The 23,305-nt window shown below is 28.5% G+C and overlaps 1 protein-coding gene and 1 long non-coding RNA gene across 12 annotated transcripts in view; both read left to right on the top strand.

Annotated features, from left to right (window-relative positions):
- Window positions 1-11,509: 11,509 nt before the first annotated feature.
- The window catches only part of LOC114181543 (uncharacterized), a 74,011-nt gene continuing 62,215 nt past the window's right edge, over window positions 11,510-23,305 (top strand). The window contains exons 1-9 of one of the 11 annotated variants that reach the window (XR_014994657.1): window positions 11,587-11,721; window positions 11,815-11,914; window positions 12,446-12,530; window positions 12,612-12,675; window positions 12,856-12,995; window positions 13,097-13,294; window positions 13,454-13,712; window positions 13,799-13,901; window positions 13,994-14,134. Coding sequence is in view for 1 of the 11 variants with exons in the window: in XM_085672757.1 (XP_085528883.1) it covers window positions 11,893-11,914 (22 nt within the window). In the remaining 10 variants the exon portion in view is untranslated. Of the gene's footprint in view, window positions 11,722-11,814; window positions 11,915-12,445; window positions 12,531-12,611; window positions 12,676-12,855; window positions 12,996-13,096; window positions 13,295-13,453; window positions 14,135-23,305 lie in introns of those variants that run through there. The other 10 variants (XR_014994659.1, XR_014994662.1, XR_003603839.2 and 7 more) reach the window with 10 other exon arrangements.
- LOC146887115 (uncharacterized) lies at window positions 15,040-15,729 on the top strand. Its single transcript, XR_014994192.1, has 2 exons — window positions 15,040-15,266; window positions 15,378-15,729. It is a non-coding gene; the product is annotated as an uncharacterized LOC146887115 (long non-coding RNA).

Consider the following 23,305-nt stretch of genomic DNA (forward strand, 5'->3'; position numbering starts at 1 on the left):
TGCATTGTTTCGAGTGTTTAGAACTAACACATAATAATAATAATAATAATCACCATACTAATAATAATAATAATAATAATAATAATAATAATAATAATAATAATAATAATAATAATAATAAGATGGAGAAGAAAATTGATAAAGTCAAACAATTTTTATCCCAAGAATAAGAATATATGATAAAATTGTAAATGAAGAAAGGATTAGAAAGAGTCTAGGTTGAGACACGCAGAACACTGTCTTTAAAAGAGAAAAAAACTTCCACTAGCCCTTAGTTGGTTGAAACATGGTGTTGATAACATGTTATAAAATAAAGCATAATAGAGAGAAGAGAGAAGAATAGACAATAGAATGAAGAATAAAGAATGAGAGAATATGGAGCAATTTCTGTGTGTCATGTTATTGATAGGAAGAGTCCTATTTATAGATACAACATGGTGACCCATAAAGGATACAAATAAAATAATTAATATAAATATTTACATAAAGAGTAATGAATCATGTAAGTATCAATCATATCAATCATATGAGTAATTGTATCAAATCAATGGACGACCATTAATTCATAAAAATAACAATATATAAAGAGGATTCCCTATTTTGTGTCCACATTTTAAAATACCAAATTTACCCTTTAAAATAAAATTATTTATTAAATTTTTGAAAATTGATCGTTACTTTTACAAAACATTTTTCTCTATATATCAACAATTATTCTCTTATCTTTTCTTATATATTTCACTTTATTTTTAATAAATATAATTTTATTTTATATATTAACTTAATATCATTATATTAATATAAAATCATACATATTTAAAAAATGCGTACACACAGACGCGACAACGCTTGTCTGTACGCTAGTATGTATGTATGTATGTATATATATATATATATATATATATATATATATATATATATATATATATATATATATATATTGTCTAAAGAGAATTTTCTTGTGGAAACTTAGGTATGGGGAGAATGTTGAAGAGGTGGCACAATTGGCTGATTGAACATGTTTGAAGTGTCGAGACTTTTGCAACCGTATTTTCTTCCAGTGGATTTCTTTTCTTTTTTTTATCTATTTTTTCTTTAGTTTGTATTTTATTCATGAATTAATTTTGGATTTATTTTTATAGGAAGTAATGAGACGAACAATATAATCTCTTATATCATATTGTCAATGAATTTGAAAACAAATTAAAAACTCCTAGAATGTTTCGGCCGGTCCTTTGTTTCGAATTGAAGGAATATGAAAATCTTCTCATTAGGTACATTAATTTTTTTATTTTTTTATTTATTTTTGTGGTGTCTAATTTTTCATTTTGGAGTGTGGTGATTTTGTAATTATTGTTTGTTATTTCATTTGTTTCTTGATTTTGTGATGCATTTAGGAATAACACTTTTGTTTTGTTGGTTTTTAACTTTCAAGTGCCGACAAAAAGAGAGAGAATGTTGTTGCAACATGCAAGAACTTAAAGAAAGCAAAGTTTTGGCACAAGTGCCTCTGACTGGGATTCAAGAGCACAAATGAAAAAGGTATGTCATGATTAATTGATTATGAGTGCATCATTCATGTTATCTTGGCTAAAATTCTCCACTTTCATCAAAATATTTTGGTGTGGTACAAAAATCCCTGGTTCAAATTATCCTAGTTGTAAACAAGTAGTTATCAGCACAAGACTTTAAAAACAAAAATAAAATTTTGGTTTGTGTATGGCAAACAACTGTTCTTCATGTATGTATTTTTGTTTCTTAAATAAATTAATGCTCTTGACAAGGCCAAAATGGAAAGTTTGGATACGTTATATCTTTCTAGCTTTAATGTTTTTTTATTGTAAGGGATTACATTTTTTTTTCTAATGTTAGAAGAGAACAATGGATGTGATGCCACGAGAATCAATCCAGAGTTTGTGGAAAACATTGGGATTTAATGTTTTTCTATTGTAAGAGTTGATGTTTGTTTTTCTAATGTTAGAAGAGAAAAATGGATGTGATGCCACGAGAATCAATCCAGAGTTTGTGGACAATATTGGGATGACATTTTGGAACTTACAAAGTTACACTGATGAATTTGTTATTTTGCGACAAGGCAATTCACAAAATTCATAAGCTCAATTTTTTTGACTGAGATGATACCATTTTGACTTCGAGTTTAGCAAGTTTTTTGAAAGAATGCAACATGTAGATATAAAAATAGAAATGAGCAGTTTATGTTTGGTTGACATGTTTTCAAAGCTCCAAAATTAGCACGGGAAATCAAGCGATTAGGTTAAATTTGGGTTGTTCCCTTTCAATTCATTATTTATGAAACTCCATCTTTGCTCTTAGAGTATCCTTGTTCTAAGCCTAAACTTTGACCAACCTTAAAATAGTCTATCTTTATCAATTCCAAATCCAAATTGGGACAGTCACTTTGTTTGTAATTCATATATTCCCATCATTCATTCTGAATTAGGGCATTTATTTACATTGAAAAATTTGATCACATTAGGGGCCACTTATGAAGATCCCGTCATTTTTCAATCTCCTCAATTGAGAGAAGCCAAACATGCTTTTGCACCCTAAGACCATCCTAGGCTCCCACACTAGGGGCAAATTTTTAAAGTCACCATCATTTCCTTCATACCATCAATAACTAGGGAAACCCCAAATACATTTTGTGCCCCAAGACCAATTCAAATTGGGGCAACTTCCTTATTAATAATCATCACCTCATCCAAGCCTTTTCAAACCCTTAGCGATTTTTGCATGTCATTCAAATAGTGTTTCAAAAGAATGATTAAAAGAAGGGTTTGTTAGTAAATTGCTTAGACCAAATAAATGATTTAGAAAAGTAAAAAAAATTTCAAAGTAGAATGATTTTATGAATTCGAAATAACAATGAAATGGGGATCAATTCGAATTTGTTTCAAAAAAATGCAAAAAGAAAAATTCATACATAAGGTATTTGATACATCATACCAAGTCATGCATACATGAGTCATTCATATTTGTGAATAAAATAATTTCCTTGCTATCAATTAAAATAAAGGAAAATTGAACAATGAAAAAAAAAGCAAATTTGATCCAGGCATCCATGCATCCATGTATGCATCATCATATAAGTTCAAAAAGAAAATCATAATATCTCATGCATCATCACATCATGTCAACCATGATACTCCATAGAATCATTGAAAATCATTTCCAAAAAAATAAACAAAGAAATTTGAAAAAAGTCAGCAATGAAAATTTTTTTTGTGTAAGTCTCACAAATGTTAGGCATTCACGCAGTGTTTGTCGACACTTGAAGAGCAAAATTCAAGTTCTTCTTTTATACATCAAGACCCTCTGTAAGGCAATGGTCATTGATTTCTTTCCTTTCGATATAGACATTTTCCTCAGAAATGGTCTAATTTCTTTCTTCAAAAAGTCAGAAAAGAAAATAATAAAACAAAGTGATTTTCATATCAGAATCCTCTACGTGGTAATGGTCACTGAATCTTTTGGATAGAGACCCTCTCTCTAGGATTGGTCTAAGTTTTTTCAAAAAGTAAAATTTGCAAAAAGAATGTGATTTTTAGATCGGGATCCTCTACATGGTAGTGGTCACCAAATCTTTTGGATAGAGACCTTTTCCTCGATATTGGTCTAATCTCATTTTTAAAAGTCAAATTTGCAAAAAAGAATGTGATTTTTAGATAGGGACCCTCTACATGGTAGTGGTCACCAAATCTTTTGAATAAAGACTCTCTCTTCGGTATTGGTCTAATCTTATTTTCAAAAAGTCAAATTTGCAAAAAGAATGCGGTTTCCCGGGTCGGAAGCCTCTACATGGTAAAGGTCACTGAATTCTGACCCTCTCATTGGGACTGGTCTAATATGTTTTTTTTTTCAAAAATTAAAAAAAAATATGGTTTTTCAGGTCGAGACCCTCTACATGGTAATGATCATTGAATCTTTTGGATATAGACCTTCCCCTCAGGATTAGTCTAATTTGTTTTTTTTTTCCAAAAAAGTAAAAAAAATGGGGTGTTAGATGAAGACCCTTTATTTGGTCAAGTTTGTCTTTAACTTTGTCTTCTTTTGTAACCCGAACAAAATTAGTGTTTCTATCTTTACTTATCTTTTACTACGATAATATGAAAAAGTCAAACTTTAATATTATCTAGTAAAATATAAATAAAAAGGGGCATCTGTCAACACCCAATTTCGTTTGGGTCGAAAAAAAATAAAAAAATGAAATGTTTTTTAGTTAATGGTAAATAAAAAAAATGAATTAATTTTTTTCAAGGACTTTCAAACTTTAATTTTAGTAAAAAAAAAATGAGGGATAAAAAAAAGAAGAAAAAAAGAAGAAGGAAGAGCCCAATTTGTTTTTAATTGTGACATAATTATTCTTGAGCCCAACAACTCAACATATCTTAACATATCTTTTATCCTTATCCTTTGTTTTGATAGAGAAACTAGTGATATGATTCTAATAATTAAAAACAATATCTCTTCATATAATTAGAATCAATATTACTAATTGGGATTGATTTTGTGCTCTGATTTATTAATGATTAGAATCAATATTAACGATCTTTTTTTATATTGTGCTCTGATTTGCTATGATTTTATTCCCATAATGTGTTGTTATCATGATCAATTTCTTCCTTATATTGTTCATTATAATTAAGGCTAGGATTGCATTGATATTGCAATTTGTGAATATAAATAGACAGTCTGTCATATGAAAAGGGATCGAAAAAGAAAACAAAATTTTCTCTACACTTCCTCTCTACTTCTCGTTACCACCCACACAGACACACCTATTTTTTTTTTATCTCTCTTGGAACAAAAATTAGAAAAGGAGGCAAGACAAAAAAAGAGAAAAAGGTAGTTATGATATACAAAATGAGAGGGTGAGATTGATACAAGAGAAGAGGAATTAAGAAGTGTAGAAGGTATGCCACTAAAAGGAGGCAATACAAAAAAAGAGAAAAGACAGTTATAATATACAAAATGAGAGGATGAGATTGATACAAGAGAAGAGGAATTGAGAAGTGTAGAAGTATGTCATTGTCGTTATTTTTTTAATTTATTCATTCCTTTTTTCTTAAATTATCTTTTAATATTGAACGTGTTTTGTTTTACACCTAACTTCGGTCTTTTGCTTAAGGATATTATTTTATACTGTTCAAAAATATTTTATTTTAAAAATCATAAAAAATAGTTTTCTTCATTTCTTTTAGTGTTTGTTCGGTCGTTCGCGTGACACCAATTTTTAAATTTCTTTTTTTAAAAAAATATAAAAAAATATAAATAACTAAAGATTAAAAACAATTTTCTTTATTTAATTTTTGTGTCTGTCCAGTTGTTCAAACTCATTTCCAAATAATTAAAAATATCAAAAAAACATAAAAACGTCTTAAAAATTCACCAAATAAAAATCGTATATTTTCTCGAATAGGTTTTTCATAAAAGAACTACGTAACCTTGATTTTCTATGGTAAACATAGATACGTAGGAGGAGCGAGGATTAATACTTATTTGTCCTAAAAAACTATAAAAAAATATTTTTGTTTCTTTTGTACATCATTTTATTATTATTTTTGGGAAAAATTAAAAATTTTGAAAACCACATCCTTTTGCATGTTTAATTAAAGTCTTAGGACGGACGTTGTAGGATGGTATTTTTTTTTTCAGACATTGTCTTATATTTTTTATTTTTTCAGAATAAACTATGGTGGCGACTAAAAATTCTGTTTTTAATATTTTATTTCGGTTGCGACAAAAATATAATAATTTTTTAAATTAAATTAAGTATTTTGGTGTTAGTCCTTGATATAGTATATTTAGTAAATTAAAATTTGATATGTTTAAAAAAAATATATTTTGTTAAAATATTTTGTTCTACACTCGTATGATTTTTGAAATAAAATATTTATTAAAATTTAAATTTAGATTAAATGTATTTAGGAATCGTTAAAAATATTTAATATATTTATTATCATAGGTAAGCGAGTCAAGTTATTCTCATGTAGCAATCTTCTCTTTATTACACACTTTATCGTTGCAAGAAAAAGTTATTTTATTATTATTATTATTATAATTATAATTAATATTGACAATTAATATTAGTTATTATATAAATATTATTATTTATTATATTTAATTATTATATATATATATATTATTAATTATTATGTATATATATATTATTTTTAGTTTTTATTCATTATTACTATTTATTTATTTATTTATTTATTCATTATTATCATTGTTATTATTATTATTATTTTTTATATTGTCTCATTAACAACCAATTTTAGTGATGAAAGAGTGGTTAGTCGTAATGATCAATTTAGATATCAATTTATAAAATAAAAAATTATTAATTACTAAAATGTTAATCTTATAAATAAAAAATTATACTTGGTCTTTAATTTGATTTCTAAACTTTAGCTAGGAACTTGTTTCTAAATTGGTATCTAATTAATTAATAACCAATTTAATAATCAATTATAATTTTTTGATTCATAATAATAATAATTTTTTATTTTGTAAATTGGTATATAAATTAGTGACTATAATAATTAATAACTTTTGATTATTAAAATTGATTGTTAATCAAATATTTTCATGTTATGATTCATCCTTTCAAATCTTCTCTACATTAAAGAAATGTAAAAAAGTCTCCCATCTATTAATAGACATACAAAAAAGTTGTTCCACATCCTCTCCTTCTCTATTCTTCTTTTACTTCTTCTCTCTATTATTAGCTCTATTTTATAACACGTTATCAACACGATGTTCCAACCAAAATCAACTTAGGACTAGTGGAAGCTTTTTCTCTCTAACGATAGTGCTCTGCATGTCTCAAATCAAGCTCTTTTTAATCCTTTCTTCATTTACAATTTTACCTTATATTCTTATTCTTGTGATAAGAATTGTTTGACTTTATCAATGTTCATTTCGTCTTATTATTTTTAGTTTTATTATGATGGTGATTATTATTATTATTTTTATGATGAATATTATTATTATTATTATGATTATTATAAAGAAAATTTCAAAGACACATTTTGTCACCAGAAGTGGCACAATAATGTGAAAAAGGGAAAAGAAAAATATGAAAATATTAGCAAATAAGATGAAAATATATATTATCATTAGAATGGTAACCGTCATTTGAGTTGTACTTGTCGTATGCCAAAGCATCTCACAAATAATGAGAAGAACATAGAAACACACCTTGCTCGTGAAGATAGTGATTCTAATTATGGTCATATGGATGCTACTCGTCTTGATATTATTATTTTCTTTGTTAAACCAAATGGACAAATGGAAGCATTAATCATCTCATTGGTTATGAGAGTGTTAAAAAATGATTATAAAAATATTGATATTTATATTTATACGAAGAATGAAGGTTGGCACTAGCACTAATGATGAAGATATATGTCTTATTGATAGTGCTACAATTCATACATTGTCTTATCAATGGACACACCCAATAGGAGTGTTATGAAGTAATGATCGTCCATTGATTTGATATCGTTACTCATATGATTGATACTATTATAATTCATGACTCTTTATGTAAATATTTGTATTAATTATTTGATTTGTATCCTTTATGGGTTACCATATTGTATCTATAACTATGACTCTTCCTACAAGTAATACGACACACAATAAAGTTGTTCCCCATTCTCTTCTTCTCTATTATTCCTTACTTCTTATCTCTATTATTAACTCTATTTTATAACTATGTTTTTATTCCCTCACAACTCCAAAAATCCGAACACGATTATACCCGCAAATCCATTCTTCAAAATCCTTCGATCTCGCAAATCTTTTGTGCGAACCCACTCTAAAAGATACTAATAATACACGAATTCTCATGCATAGTAAAGAAAACTAAAACTATAAAATTAATGGAACTAAAAAGGAATAAATACACGAATACTCATGCATAGGTAGAAAAACACTAAAACTTATTTATACTTTGAACTAAGGAAGATACACTCTCAAAAAAGTTTCTCAAACATGAAAAAGATGATTATACCCCTTTGACCATTTTTACTTTAAATATGTGTTAATAAAATATTTCTGTTCTATGTTAGAAATTTATACTTTTTTGTTTAGTGCTCTACCTAATAATTATTTGCATTTTATCTATATAGTGGCACTCGTTTTCTTTTAACCCATATTTGTATTTAAATTTCACTTTTAGTCAAGTAACTACTTTTTTTTTTTAATTATAGAAATCAGTGTGTTTTCAATACTTTTCAATTTTTTTGTGTCATCACACGATTAAAAAGAATTAATGGATACATAGTTAATGACACCTGAATAATAAAATTCAAAGGTAAAATAAAATTAAAATATTTAATTTAGAGGGCACTCTTATAAAAGATATTGAGTACTAAAAAATAGAAATAGTACATATATTTGGGGTAGCAATGTGAGTCCGCTTGACCCATTTAAATTAGAGTTCTCAAAGTGAGTTAAAACTCGTGAACTAACTTGGTCCATCACAGATTTGAGTTGGATTGGATAAAAAATAATTTACAAATTTTAGTATGGAGAAAAAATGGACTTGGTCCAATAAAAATCTAGGTCACAAGTTGGTTCACCAACTTAGACATAAAAAAAAAAACACATCACTCTTAATTGGTTGTTTCTTCCTATGCCTACATTCTAATATCACATCATATTACCCATTTATTTTTGGGATGAATGATTTATTTATTGTATAAAATGAGAAAAAAAAAATTAAAATAGGTTTGGACTTTTAGATTTTAGTAACATTAAAAAAATGTTAGATTGAAGAAAAATAAAGTAATTTTTTTAATTAAGTGAGTCAATCCGTTTATTTAACCCACCAATCCTGTGGTGGGCAAGGTCAGATTCAAATTTCTTGAGCTCACTAATGAGTGAGATGGGTTGGCAATGGCAGATCTTCAGACAAAATACAGGGGGTGCCAAAATAAAGGGTTAAATATAAATTTTGGTCTCTTAATTTTAGTAAAAATTAGAATTAGTTTCTCTTCAAAACTTTGGTCTAATTTAATTTCCTAACCTTAAAAATACATGAATTTAATCATTTTAATCAAATTTTATTAAGCTTATTTGACGTTTAAAATGTGTTTCTCATATAACATTGAAGTAGAAATATGTTAAATAGTGTAAGTAACTTAGATGATATATATGTAAACGCATTTCATGATAGCATTTAAGTTATTTACACCATTTAACACATTGTCGCTTTAATGTTAGTTGAGAAATGCGTTTGAAACGTCAAATAATCTTAACAAAATTTGGTTAAAATAATTAAATTCACACATCGATAAAGATATGAGACTAAATTAGCCCAAATTTTTGAGGAGAGACTAATTTCAATTTTAACTAAAAGTTAAGAAACCAAATAAATATTTAATAACAAAATAAATGCATAAAAGTTTTGTAGATGCAAAACACATAAATCACATCAAACACTTAAAAAAATGGTTTTAGCAAGGGTCCCCCCTCCCCCCACTTGGTATGTTACCTGTGATTTGACTTTTCCTTGGTAAAACAAGTGTCACCAACAAATTATCAATGATTTTGAATAATACTTGGTGAAGTTAAACTTTCCTAGAGTTTCATAAGTCCCATAAATTATTAGAGGTTTCAAAACCCCGATACTTCCAAACCCCTTTTACTATTACATTATCATCTTTTTGTTTTTTTTCTTGGGGTTTCAAACCCTCGTTATTTTTATAAGTTCTTTTTAGTGCAGGTAAATTGATTTTTTTTAATACACATAAATACAAGAGGCAAATGAAAAAGACAAGAGGCAAATATTTTGAAATGATGGTATTATACTGAATATAACATATATTAACGGAAAGAAGTACATAGTTTAGATTTTGAAGATAAAATAATGTAAAACAACTCGTTTAGGTGAAACTAGGAAACATTTCGATATCTTTGTTCACTATCATAAAATTGGACAAAAGGAAAATCAAATAACAATCTTCAATCACACCCTTATCAAATAGCTAACATTCAAAAGTTAGTCATAATTAGTAACATCCAAATTACAATATAAAATAATATTAACATATTAAGATTTAAATATTACCATATTGGATACTTATTCATTAACAACATTCGTTATTCTATGAGTTTGTTTTAATGTTGAGAGGAGCCAAGCTTGATAAGACACGGTGATGTTGTTAAAGGAGTTTTGCTGGTGATTCAAATGATATTAAGAAGAAAAAAATAGAAAATTTGTAAGTAATATAGTTACTAATTGTATCTGATATCTTTACATGAAAATAAAGCATGGTCCATCAAAAAAAAAAAAAAAGAAATTACGTGTGGGTTTTGTAACCCTCCATTAGAAAAGTTGAAGTCTCATTGTTATCTAAATTTGAGGACATAGTTAGTGATTCAAAATTAAAACACTCAAGAATACAGAGAAAGAACCTCATACTTGGTCTTATAAAGTTTGGCAACAGTAGCATGATACTAAAGCAATGTTAAAATAAATAAATATTTTTTAATGAGGCTGTTGTAGTTGTTTATTCCTTCATTAGCCACTTGTGTACTCTATCTGGATTGTCTTTTCAACCATACATAAGTAAAAAATATTATTTTTTGTTAAGAATATTTTATTTTTATAAGAATCTCGAAATGATCAAGAAATGGTATTACAAATTTTTTTCTTAAAAATTAAAAAATGTTCATATTTAACCGTTAGGAAGACAAATATGATTTAGAAAGAAGAAACAAAGTAGAGAAAAAGAAACAAAAGATCTCTGCAATATCTTCTAAGGTCTCTAACGAAGCAGGTTTAGCTTTTCTATGAATATTGTTTTCTTTGAAAAACGTTTTTGTTTGCCTCCTTTCTGAACCAATGAGCATAGGATATAGGATGAGTATGAAAGAGGCAATATTAATGAAGAAGACACCAAACTCTCTGCAATTTCTAGGGTTTTTCTTTCATTGAAAGCTGTATTGTTTCAGAGGGTTTTCTGCACTCATTCCAACTTACAAATGACGCAGCAGGTTTAGTTTTTCAATAAATCTTGTTTTCATTGAAAACTTTTTTCTTTTGCCGCTTCTTTGAACCAATGACCTCAACTGTGCTCTGTCTGTATCCCAACTCTTCATAACAAAAATTGAATGCGCAGATTCTTCTATAAATAAATTAGTCATCATTCACGTGAATGTATAGGACAAACCTGCTCAATGATTCATTATTTTCTTTTTTACTAGAATATGTTAGTTAAGCAAATTTTAATATTTAAAAGATTTTAAAAATAAAGTCTTAAAATATAGATTATATTTATAATTATATTAGAATCTATCTATTAATGAATTTTAAAAAAAATCTAAAATATTAGAAAGAAATTAAATTAAATTTAACATGTAGATAAAAATAATTTAAATTAAATTAACCGATTATATAAGAAAATAAAATATAAGATATTTGTTCATAAACTTTCTCTATAAACAGTAAAATATAAACAAACTAAAACATGCAATTTAGAAAAGAATGAAAATAAAATAATGAATAAAAAAATCTTAATTTTAAAATTCAATAGTAACATAAAATATATAAAAAATAGTAAATAAAATAAAAGTAATTCTCGTGAGCGTCTTTAAAATCTGTGGTGCAAACATTTGTATGGACAGTGACAACGGGGCATTGCTTTTACCTTCAAAGCCAAAGCATTCGTATTGGCTGTAACAACGGTGCATTATTATTTTTTTTCTTTCAAAGTTTCAAAATGAGAGAGTAGGTTTCCTTCTCTTTAAAAGACCTAACTCATTTCTTCACTTCTTCAGAGATTAGGTTTGTTCCTCTAAGATACCTAATTTATTCAGAGGAAGAAAAGAAGGGTGAAGAAGAAGAGCAGAAAGCGCATGTTCTTCAGGTGTTCTTCAGGTAACTTATCTTATTAATTAGTTCTTGCATAATATGTTTCACTTTTCTTTTTCTCTTGTTTCTTCATTTTTCTTTTTCTCCTCCTTTTCCTTGGAGAAAATATGAGAAAGCACAGTGGAAGAAAGTTTGACAGAAAAATAGCTTTGGTCTAATGCATGACATATATTCATTAACCTTTTACAATTTTCTATATACTCTCTTCATTTATATATACATAAAGTGTAATTTCTTTCATGCATATTCATGTTAAAAAATTTCTCTCTCTTATTCTAAGAACGTGAAAACTGTGAAGTTTAGACTTATTTTTATTTATTTTATGGTTTAAGCATTCACTTTTGTATTTGTAAGAGCTAAAAATAATTAATAATTGAAATATTTGGAGAGTTTAATAATGCAATCACATCATATTCTAAATGTTTTTTCTTTGTATTAGCTTTAAGAAAGCATTAAATACTATAAATTGGATTTGCCTAAAAAGTATATAAATATGTACATGTTTTGTCTAAAGAGGATTTTCCTGTGGAAAATTAGGTATGGGGAGAATGTAAGAGGTGGCACAGTTGGTTGATTGAACATGTTCGAAGTATCGAGACTTTTGCAACCGTAATTTTTGATGGTGGGTTTCTTTTCGTTTTTATCTATTTGTTTTTTGAGTTTGTATTTTATTCATGGATTAATTCTGAAGTTATTTTTATAGGAAGCAATGAGACAAACAGTATAATCTCTTATATCGTATTGTCAAGGAATTTGAAATGGATCAGGTACTTTATCATTATTTTTTTTAATTTTACTTTTATCATTATTTTTTTTTAATTTTACTTTTGTGCGTTTAATTTTTCCATTTTGGAGTGTGGTGATTTACACTTATGGTGTCACCGCTATTCATAATATATTTATCAATTGTTTCTTCATTGATATTTCCGGTGTGTAATTTTAATCAGGCTCTTGATCGCAAGGAAGGAGAAGCTGAAGCCATTTTTGAAGAATTGATAAGTGAAGAAAGTATGGATGAACATAACTCTTCACTAATTCAATTTCACATTAAACTTTTGGCATTGATCCTAAGTGATTCGGAAAAAGAGTGAGTGACTATCCCTTACAACTCTTCTTTGAAGTTTTTTCGGCGATTAATTTTTTTTATATACTTGAATTAAAGTTTTGATATGAATGATTTTGGTGTAGGTCTCGATTCTCACTTACGAAGAGTGAAACTAATTCATGGTTAAAACATTTGGAGGGTTTAATGATGCAATGGCATATTTTCCAAATGTTTTTCCTGTGAATTGATTTCAAAAGGGCATAAGTGGATATTGTAAGTTGGATTTGTCTAAAAGGTTTAGACTAATGACTTTTCTCCGTGAGGAAGCCTTTGAACACAGAGTAAGTATTTCAGATTAAGTTAGAAAATATTCTTTTTTTTTTCTATTCTTCTTTTGTTTTATTACTTTCACCACTTTATCTTTCTTTTGTTTTTTTTCTTCTTATTTTTGTTGTCTTAATATAATTTAAAGTGGTTGGAAACTTGCTAAATATGTGTAGGAAACTGAGAAGATATATTCAAGATGAAAATTCAAGACAAGCAAAAGTAGTAAAAGAAGTGAAACTTAAGATTGATGCAACTAAGGAAACGATAATATACAACAAGGTGTTATGATGCTCTTTGTATATGGATTATCCTTGCTGTTACAGTGTGTTCATAACAAATGTGTGTGCATGATATATACAGGTAAAGATATAAGAACCCAGGTTGATGAAGCACACACGGATATGCTAAGGTTAAAGAGCACAAATCAAAAAGGTATGTCATGATTAATGGATTATGAGTTATGCATCATTCATGTTATCTAGGCTAAGCCGCATGCTTCCTTTCTACCTTGGTTGCAGGACCAAAAGATGTAAGTGCTCTCAAACAAGTTTGTAGGAGTTTATGTTTTATGTTAATTGTTCTTAATAGAATGATGCTTGCCAAAACCCTCACTGCATCATGGTATTGTATCTATGAGACTCTTGTAAAATTATCTTATAATAATACGTGGCTAACATTATTTTTAACATAATATACATTTTTTGTTTTTGTAGGTTTTGGTGGATATCTCTATGTGGTGGTTGTTCCTCATTTGTTTTTGGATACAAGGGACCTTAATTATTGTTATCATTGTATATATATTTTTTGTATTTTATTTTAGTGAAATACGAAATGAAATTAATTTTTTAATTTAATTACTATTATGGTTGTATTTTTAATTTGGTAAATGTACAGTGATATACTATTCATGGTATTATTCATGGAAAAGTGATGTATGTATTCTGAATATTTCTACCAGTTACAATTTATGAAGAATTTTAGATCTTTTCTCTTCTAAATATTAACAATATAGATTTTTGTTTAATAGGACTTGGTGTTGCTATTTTTCATAACCATATAATTCATATATATATATATATATATATATATATATATATATATATATATAATTTTACGATTATTATTTTTCGTGACTGTTCATATCATCAAATATCATTAAAAAAATAATAGTAATAAATACACGAATACTGATGCATAGTTAAAAAAAAGACTTAAAATTAAAATATATTTAATTTAGAAGACACTGTTGAAAAAAAAATCAATAAAACTGGAAAGGTAAATGATACACATATCTATTCTTTAAATCTTATTTTTAACTAAATTGTTCCTGATAAAAAGAAAAATTGTTGCAACCTTTAAAAGCTTATAATATTCTGCAGGTTCAAAAGAAGTTAAAATTCAGACATATTTGATTAAGTCAGTATCGAAAACAAAGTTTTTTAAAAAGTGAATTTTGAATTTTGAATATAATGCAAATATTTGGATGTGCATTTAAATATTGATCCGTGATCACCCCTAAAGTTAATTCTCATAATTTTTAAGAAGGGTATTAAAAAAATAAATACTAAATTAATTATGAAATATAAAATATGAGTATTTGGTATCACTTTCAACTAAGGGAGATTCATTCTAAAACAAATCTCTGGTACATGACAAAAAGGAGTATACTATTTTCACCATTTTTATTTACGTAAGTGAGTTCAAATTTAAGCAAATTTAATAAACATTTCTCTTCTCTGATAGAAACTTAAAAAGAAGAAAGAAAGGTCTCTGCAATCTCTTCTAAGCACTGTCTTCTCTTCCAACGCTTACAGGTTTAGGTTTTCAATGAATATTGTTTTCTTTGAAAAACGTTTTTCTTTGCCTCTTTTCTGAACCAATTAGATGAATTGGGAGAATGAAAGAGGTAATATTAATGAAGAAGACACGAAGCTCTCTCTGCAATTTCTAGGGTTTCTTTTCACTCTTCCATTCATTCAAACTCAGGTAACTGTTTCTTCACTTGGGATTCGTGTTTGTGCAGAATTGCTATTGGCAACGGTATTCAGCTTTTCAATACCAACTTTTTCTTTTGTTGAAATCTGTATTCTTTCGCAGGGTTTTCTGCAATGACGCAGCAGGTTTAGCTTTTCAATGAATTTTGTTTTCATTGAAAACCCTTTTCTTGTGCCGCTTCTATTCACCAATGACCTCAACCACGAAACAAACAATTTACTGTTTCTACATCTTTTCAATAACTTCTTTCTTTTCTTTCATTGAAAACAGTATTTTTTCTGAACCAATGAAAGAAGCAATTTAATTACTACTGTCTTTATATCTAACTGTTTACAATCAATAATAATTGAATGTGCAGATTAAAATTGTTTCCTTCTTCTCCAATGTGAAAGAGAGGAAGAAATGTATAATTTTAACTTAATAGCATCTTATTTATTTATTTTTGGATGGTCAAGCTTGATATTGATATTGGGATTAAGTGTTACATCTATACATTTATTAGAATTAAGTAGGATTAAGTATCACATCTGCACATAAATTATACGAGATTAATTTTTATTTATTTTTAATTGTTAGATTGAATTATATTTTTTTTATTTCAAAGAATTATAAAACTGCTTAATAAAATTTTATATAAAATTTAAAATACAAAATGTATAAAATTAAAAATTCAAATTTAAATTAGATAATTATTTGTTGAAGTTATTAGTTATTTAAATTAAAATTAATAATTAAAAAGACTAAATTAGTTAGTAATAAAAATGTAGTTTTGAAAATTAGAAATAGATGTAAGGTAAAAAAGATAAAGTCAAAAAAGAACTGATTTAATATAATAAAAATCAGTTTTGCTTATTGATGTTTTTTCTTCAATCGAAGGTGCATATGAAGAAGGTCACTGATATGTATTAGTTCTTTAATATAATATCTTCTCATTAAAGTAGTGGTTCACATTTGGAGATTCAAAAGCTGTGTTCCAGATTCAAAGATAGTTGTTTTTTTATGTTTATCAAATTGAATTATTATTATTTTTAAAGAAAGAGTTGAAAAAAGTCCCGGTTAAAGGTTAGAGTTCGAAAGGAAAGAATTTTGCATGTCCTTTGGAAAGAGAAATTAATTAAAGATGATTTTTATTTGAAAGTGAATTTGACTTGTTTGATGAATGTTTTTATGTTTTTTTGTTATAGTTGTTCACATGAATAATGTACCTTATATATATATATATTTTTTTTTTCTAAAGAGGATTTTTCTAATGAGAAATTTGGTATAGGGAGAATGTGGAAGAGGTGACACAAATGACTGATTGACATGTTCGAAATGTCGAGACTTTTGCAACTATAGTTTGTTCTAGTGGATTTCTTTTCGTTTTTATCTAATTGTTTTTTATGTTTGTGTATTCATGAATTAATTCTTGAGGTTTTTTTTTATAGGAAACGATGAGATGAACAAAGAATTTGAAAATGAATTAAGAACTCTTAGAATGTTGTGACTAGTCCTCTGATTCGAATCGGAGGAAGAGGAAAATCTTGTTATCAAATGCTTTACTAAATGTGGCGTAATGTATTATAAGATCACATTGGTTCTCAAGAAAATTTGAAAGAATTTATGTTTTATGTTAATTGTTCTTAATAGTATAACCTCAGCCAAAACACTCACCGCATCTTGGTATTAGATTTATGATACTCTTGTAAATTTATCTAAAATAATAATATGTTGTTAACATTATTTTTTTAATGTGACACACATTTTTTTGTTTTTTAGGTTTATTTTATTGCTATTTATGATTTCACTGACAGCACCTTCACATTCACACAACATATACCTGATGTTAAGTGTTGGTTGCACCCACCTTTTGCTATGCGTACCCCTACATTTTACTTAGTTGCAATCCATGTTATTACCACTTTATTTGTTCTTTATATCCCATGTTTCATTATTTACATCACTTTTTTGGCTAATCTTTATTTTACTCTTCACAGTCTCTATTTTATTATTAATCATACTTCATACTTTTCATTATTCAGCATCTCATTAAATATAAAATAAATATATTTTAAAGTAACATTAAAATGTCTTTTTTTATAAATAATAAAAATATGAAAAAAATACATTTTTAAAGATTTTAAAACTATTATTATAATATTTTAACCACTTTAAATATACTTCTAATTTGGTTTTTCCAATATTTTAACAACTTTAGATGTACTAATTTGGTTATTCCAATATTTTAACCATTTTGGATGCATTTCTAATTTGGTTATTGTAATATTTTAAACCACTTTGGATGCACTTCTAATATGGTTATTTTAATATTCTAAACTACTTTAAATGCACTTTTAATTTGGTTATTTCAATTTTCAAATCATTTTGAATCACTTCCAATTTGGTTATTTTAATATTTTAAATCATTTACGTACATTTCTAATTCGGTTATTTATATATTTTAAAATCACTTTGCATATACTTCTACTTTAGTTATTTTAAAACTATTGGAAATATCTTTCAATATTCATAATTTTGGTTTTACAAAATATTACAAAATTAAAAATCTATTTTACCCACAAATACTTTCTATAAAATTTTTCTAGTTACAAATGTTTCCAATAAAATTCTTCTACCGAAACATGTGTTTTTCAAAGAACTACATGATCTTGATTCTCCCTTCTGAATGGAGATACGTAGAACAAAAGTTAATCCTTGTCGGACTCACTCCCTACAAATCCAAAATATTCAAAAAATATGTTTTCAAATAGTTTTCTTCTAGAAATACGTGGTCCTAATTTTCGACTGTAAATGGGAATACATAGGATCGAGGTTAATCTTTGTCGGATCTAAAAGTTAAAATATATGTTTTTGTTTATTTTATACCTTCTTTATTTTTATTTTTGGGAAAAACATTTATAAAAATCACATTCATTTTACATAGTTAAACCGACTCTGGAACCCAAAATCTGATTTACCAACTCTTATTTCATAAAGTAGTCTTATTTTATCATTATCCTTATTTGTGAATGAAGATAAATAAATCTTATTTTGAAATTTTTTTCATGGTATGTTTCTTCTTTATTTGATTGATAATAATAATAAATTAAAAAATGTATTTTAAATTGTTACATAATAAATTATTTAGAATAATATGAATGATAATAATTGTTTAAGAAATCACTCTTACGAAATGGTTATATATTGTTACATAAATAATAGTTACCAATTATATTTTATATATTATATTTTAATTCAATTAATTAGCTTGTATTTATTAAAATAAAACATTACAGATTTCAATCATAAAAATAATTTATGTATGAATATTTACATGATAAATACATTTTAAAAAGTATTTCGGTATTAATTCCACAAATTTAAGAATAAATATTTATAACAAAAAGAAAGTAATTAAAATGAATTGACATTATAAAAGAAGTTATGCTTTAGTCATTTAGGAAGTTAGTTAAGAAGATTTCTATAAAAATTAAGTCCACAAAGAAATGTTGAGAAGTCGGATATAGTCGACTTTAAGTCTATTAGTACAACTTATTACATATTTATTGATATCTTAAGATGAAATCTGGCATGTATCATAGCTTATATAATAGAGTGGTGAAAATGCCTTAATTATATCTTATTTTAACGATACAAATACATTTTGAATGAATGTTTATATGATAAACAACTTCCAATAAGTATTTTGGTGAAGAAAATAGTTAAAATGAATTGAGCTTATCAAAAGAAGTTAAATGTCCAGGGATAACTTGAAAAAAACAAAACGTTGGAAAGTCTGGCATAATAAATCACCCATTGTTTTTTCATAACCATATAATTCATATATGTAGAAATATTTATGGTTGTTCATAATGAATGTTAGGAAGAAGGCAATAAAGGAAGAATAAAGGAGAGGAAAATAGGCACAGAGAAATTAACGTAGTTCAGCGTACAATGTGTATGCCTACGTCCACGACTATACTAGGAAGTATTTGTATTTTTGGTGTATCTCAAAGCTTTACATAAAGTCTCTTATATAGTAAAATAGAGAACCACATCTCACTATTCTGAGCGATGTGGGACTAAATCAAGCACCATAATACTAACAATTCTCTCACTTGGGGTTTGATTTACATTACCACCTAGTGTAGTGCCTTCATCATCAATTTTCTCGAAGGCCAGTTGAGGCAATGCAAAGCCTCAACTTAGTTGTTGTGACAGTCTTGGTCAACATATCAGCTGGATTCTCTGCACCTGAAATCTTCAACAAAAACAAGTCTCCATCATTTATCAAGTTTCTGATAAAATGATACTTCAATTCAATGTGCTTGCATCTGGAGTGAAGAATTAGATTTTTAGCAAGACAAATGGCCCTTTGACTGTCACTGAACAACGGAGATTCATCTTGCCCTTTTCCTAATTCTTTTAGAAGATTCTTCAACCATATCAGCTCTTTTGCTGCTTCTGAGATAGCTACATATTCAGCTTCAGTGATTGAAAGGGAAACTCTTCCTTAAAGTTTAGACTTCCAACTGATAGTTGTGCCACCCAACGTAAAAATATAACCTGTTGTGCTCTTTCTACCATCCAAATCACCTCCCAAATCTGCATCAGAAAACCCCTGTAAAGTGAGATTACTCCTTTTAAAAGACAAATGCATCTTTGAAGTGCCCTTCAAATATCTCAATATCCACTTCACGCCTTCCCAATGCTCTTTTTCTGGTGCAAACCATAACATACATCAAGCTCCCTACTGCAGATGCATATGACACTTTAGACATGTGACTTACTTCTTCCTCTGTCTGAGAAGATTCCCTTTTTGAGAACTTTAAGTGAGTTCCCAAAGGTGTATTCCTAGTTTTAGCATTTCTAACATTGAACCTGCTAAGCAATTTTTCTATATATTTTTCCTGAGATAAGTTTAAAATACCTTCAAATCTATCCCTGGAAATTCTCATACCAAGAATTTGCTTGGCTGGACTAAGATCCTTCATTTCAAAATTTTCTAACAATTGTTTCTTCAACCTGTCAATTTATGTCATATTAGCACCAGCAACCAACATGTCATCAACATACAAGGCAAGAATGATATAATTGTCAACATATTTCTTCACGTAACAATAATGATCTTCTTCACATCTGTGAAATCCTGAGTTTCTCATAAACTCATTAAACTTGTTGTACCATTGTCTCGGTGCTTGTTTCAACCCATACAAACTTTTATGAAGCTTGCATATAAGATTCCCTTTGCCTTGTACTTCAAAACCTTTTGGTTGTACCATAAAGATTTCTTCCTCAAGATCTCCATGTAGGAATGCAGTTTTCACATCTAACTGCTCTAGATGAAGATTTTCTACAACTACTATACTCAAGATAACTCTATGGTAGTTATCTTGACAACAAGAGAGAAAATTTCTGTGAAGTCAATTCCCTGTCTCTGTTGGAACCCTTTCACTACGAGTCTAGCCTTATATCGTTTGCTGCCATCTGGTTATTCTTTTAACCGATAGACCCACCTGTTTTGCAAAACCTTCTTTCCTTCTGGAAGTTTGGTTAAAGACCATGTCTTATTCTTCTGAAGAGACTTTATCTCATCTTCCATTGCTAGCTCCCACTTAATATGTTCATCTCCTTGCATAGCCTCAGCAAAATGCTCTAGCTCACCAGCATCAGTCAACAACAAGTAATGCAATGAAGGGGAATACCTTTGTGGTGCTACAATTGTTCTGCTAGACCTTCTAGTCGGCAATTCAGGAGTTACTGACTCTACTATCTGTTCAGGTTCTGACCCAGATTCTAACTCAAGCTCTGACTCAAGCTCTACTTCTGTATTCTGCCTTCTGTTGATTACATCACTTTCTGAAATTTCTTCTAATGATACCTGCTATGGCTGGTTATTTCTTTTGCAAATTCTGGAGTACTGTCCTTATAGAACATGTTTTCAGTAAAAGTAACATTTCTACTTCTGATAATTTTCTTGTTTTGGTCATCCCAAAACCTGTAGCCATACATGTCAGATCCATAGCCAATGAAATAGCATCACTTTGCCTTAGGGTCCAATTTATCTCTACTATTAGAGTTCAACAAAATATATGAAGCACAACCAAAAACTTTCAAATGTGAAAGGTATACCTATTTCCAGACCATACTTCTTCAGGTAACTGATAGCCTAAAGAAACTGATGGTCCTCTGTTTATGAGATAGGCTGCTGTCCTTATTGCATTTGCCCAAAATACCTTGGGTAATCCTGACTGGATTCTCATACATCTTACTCTCTCATTCAAGGTTCTGTTCATTCTTTCTGCCACACCGTTTTGTTCTGGTGTTCTTGTAATCGTCTTCATCTTACTCCACCATTATTAGACTTCAAACATTTAATCTTTAAACCTGTTTGAGTCTCAACCTCCTGTTTCCACCTTTTAAACACATAAAACACATCAGATTTATTTTTAAGAAAATAAACCCATACCTTTCTTGTAAAGTCATCAATGAAGGTTATGTAATACTGTGAACCTCCAAGAGATTTCACTGGAGCTGGCCCCCAAACATCTGTATGCATTAGTGTTAGTCTTTCAACTTTAGACGACTTACTTGTTTTGGAGAAGCTAACCTTTTTTCTGCTTTCCAAAGATACAATGTTCGCAAGGTCCAACGTCAACATGCTTCAAGTTAGGTATTTTACCTTTTGAGACCATGAGCTTCATTCCTTTCTCACTCATATGCCCAAGCCTCTAATGCCACAAAGAGGAACTATTGCCAATTTCTGCAACTGATATCATATCCTCATATGCAATAATGTAAAGAGATCCTTGCTTCTTTCCATGAGCAACAACAAGATTACCTTTCATTACTTTCCAATGTCCATCTCCAAAGGTGGTGTAATGCCCCTCATCATCCAACTGCCCTATAGATATTAAGTTTCTCTTTAAGGCAGGAATATGTCTGACATTATTCAAAGTCCACACACTTCCATTAGAGGTTCTGATATTGATATCACATCTTCCTATAATATCAAGAGATTTTCCATCTGTAAGGTAGACCTTCCCAAACTTTCCTGGAACATAGTTAGATAATAATTCTAAGGAAGGTGTAGTATGAAATGACGGAGTCCATAATCCATGAGTCAATAGAACTATCTAGACTACATAATAGTGCATCTTCAATTTCATCAGTTGCTGCATTTGCTAATTGATCATCATCTTGCCTCTTGTTGTTGTTGTTCTTCCTTGGAGCCCTACATTGATTTGTAAAGTGACCCCTTTTCTGACAATTCTAACAAGTGATATCATTCCGGAATTTTGGTTTTGATTTCTCTCTAGACTTTGATCTGCCTCGGCCTTGATTACGACCTTTCTGGCTACTTCTTCCTTTAGTTTCAGTACTCAATGCTAAACCAGAACTAGAACTGGAAGATTCCCCTGAACTTTTCCTACGAACATCTTCGCTTAAGATCAAGTCACGGATGTTATCAAGCTTCAACTTACTATTACTTGCAGAATTACTAACTGTAGTAACAGTTGCACTCCAACTTTCCGGAAGAGATGATAATAAAATTAATGCTTTCACCTCATCATCAAATGTTATTTGCAATAATGTCAGCTGCGCAATAATTGTATCAAATTCACTAATATGATTAGTAATCGAGTTACCTTCACCCAGTTTTAGGTTGACTAGCCTGCGAATCAAATACACTTTATTGGCTACAGATGGCTTCTCATACATATTTGACAACGCTTTCATCAAATCTACGGTTGTATTCTCGTTCATGATGTTGAACACAACATTCTTGGTTAATGTCAACCGGATCACACTGAGTGTTTGCCGATCTAACAAATCCCATTCTGCCTGCTCCATGTCGGTTGGCTTCTGCCCTGTTAAGGGTAGATACAACTTCTTCTGATATAGGTAGTCCTCTATTTGCATCTTCCAGAACCCGAAGTCACTGCCATCAGAATTCTCAATCCTCACCTTCCCTTCTTCCAATGCCATTGCTCTTGTTGCTTTTGACGAAAGCTCCTGCTGCTTTTGACCAAAGCTCCTGCTGCAACTTT

Source organism: Vigna unguiculata, chromosome 4 (genome assembly GCF_037176805.1).
Source record: "Vigna unguiculata cultivar grain cowpea cultivar isolate G323 ecotype 2 chromosome 4, ASM3717680v1, whole genome shotgun sequence".
NCBI classification, from domain to species: domain Eukaryota; kingdom Viridiplantae; phylum Streptophyta; class Magnoliopsida; order Fabales; family Fabaceae; genus Vigna; species Vigna unguiculata.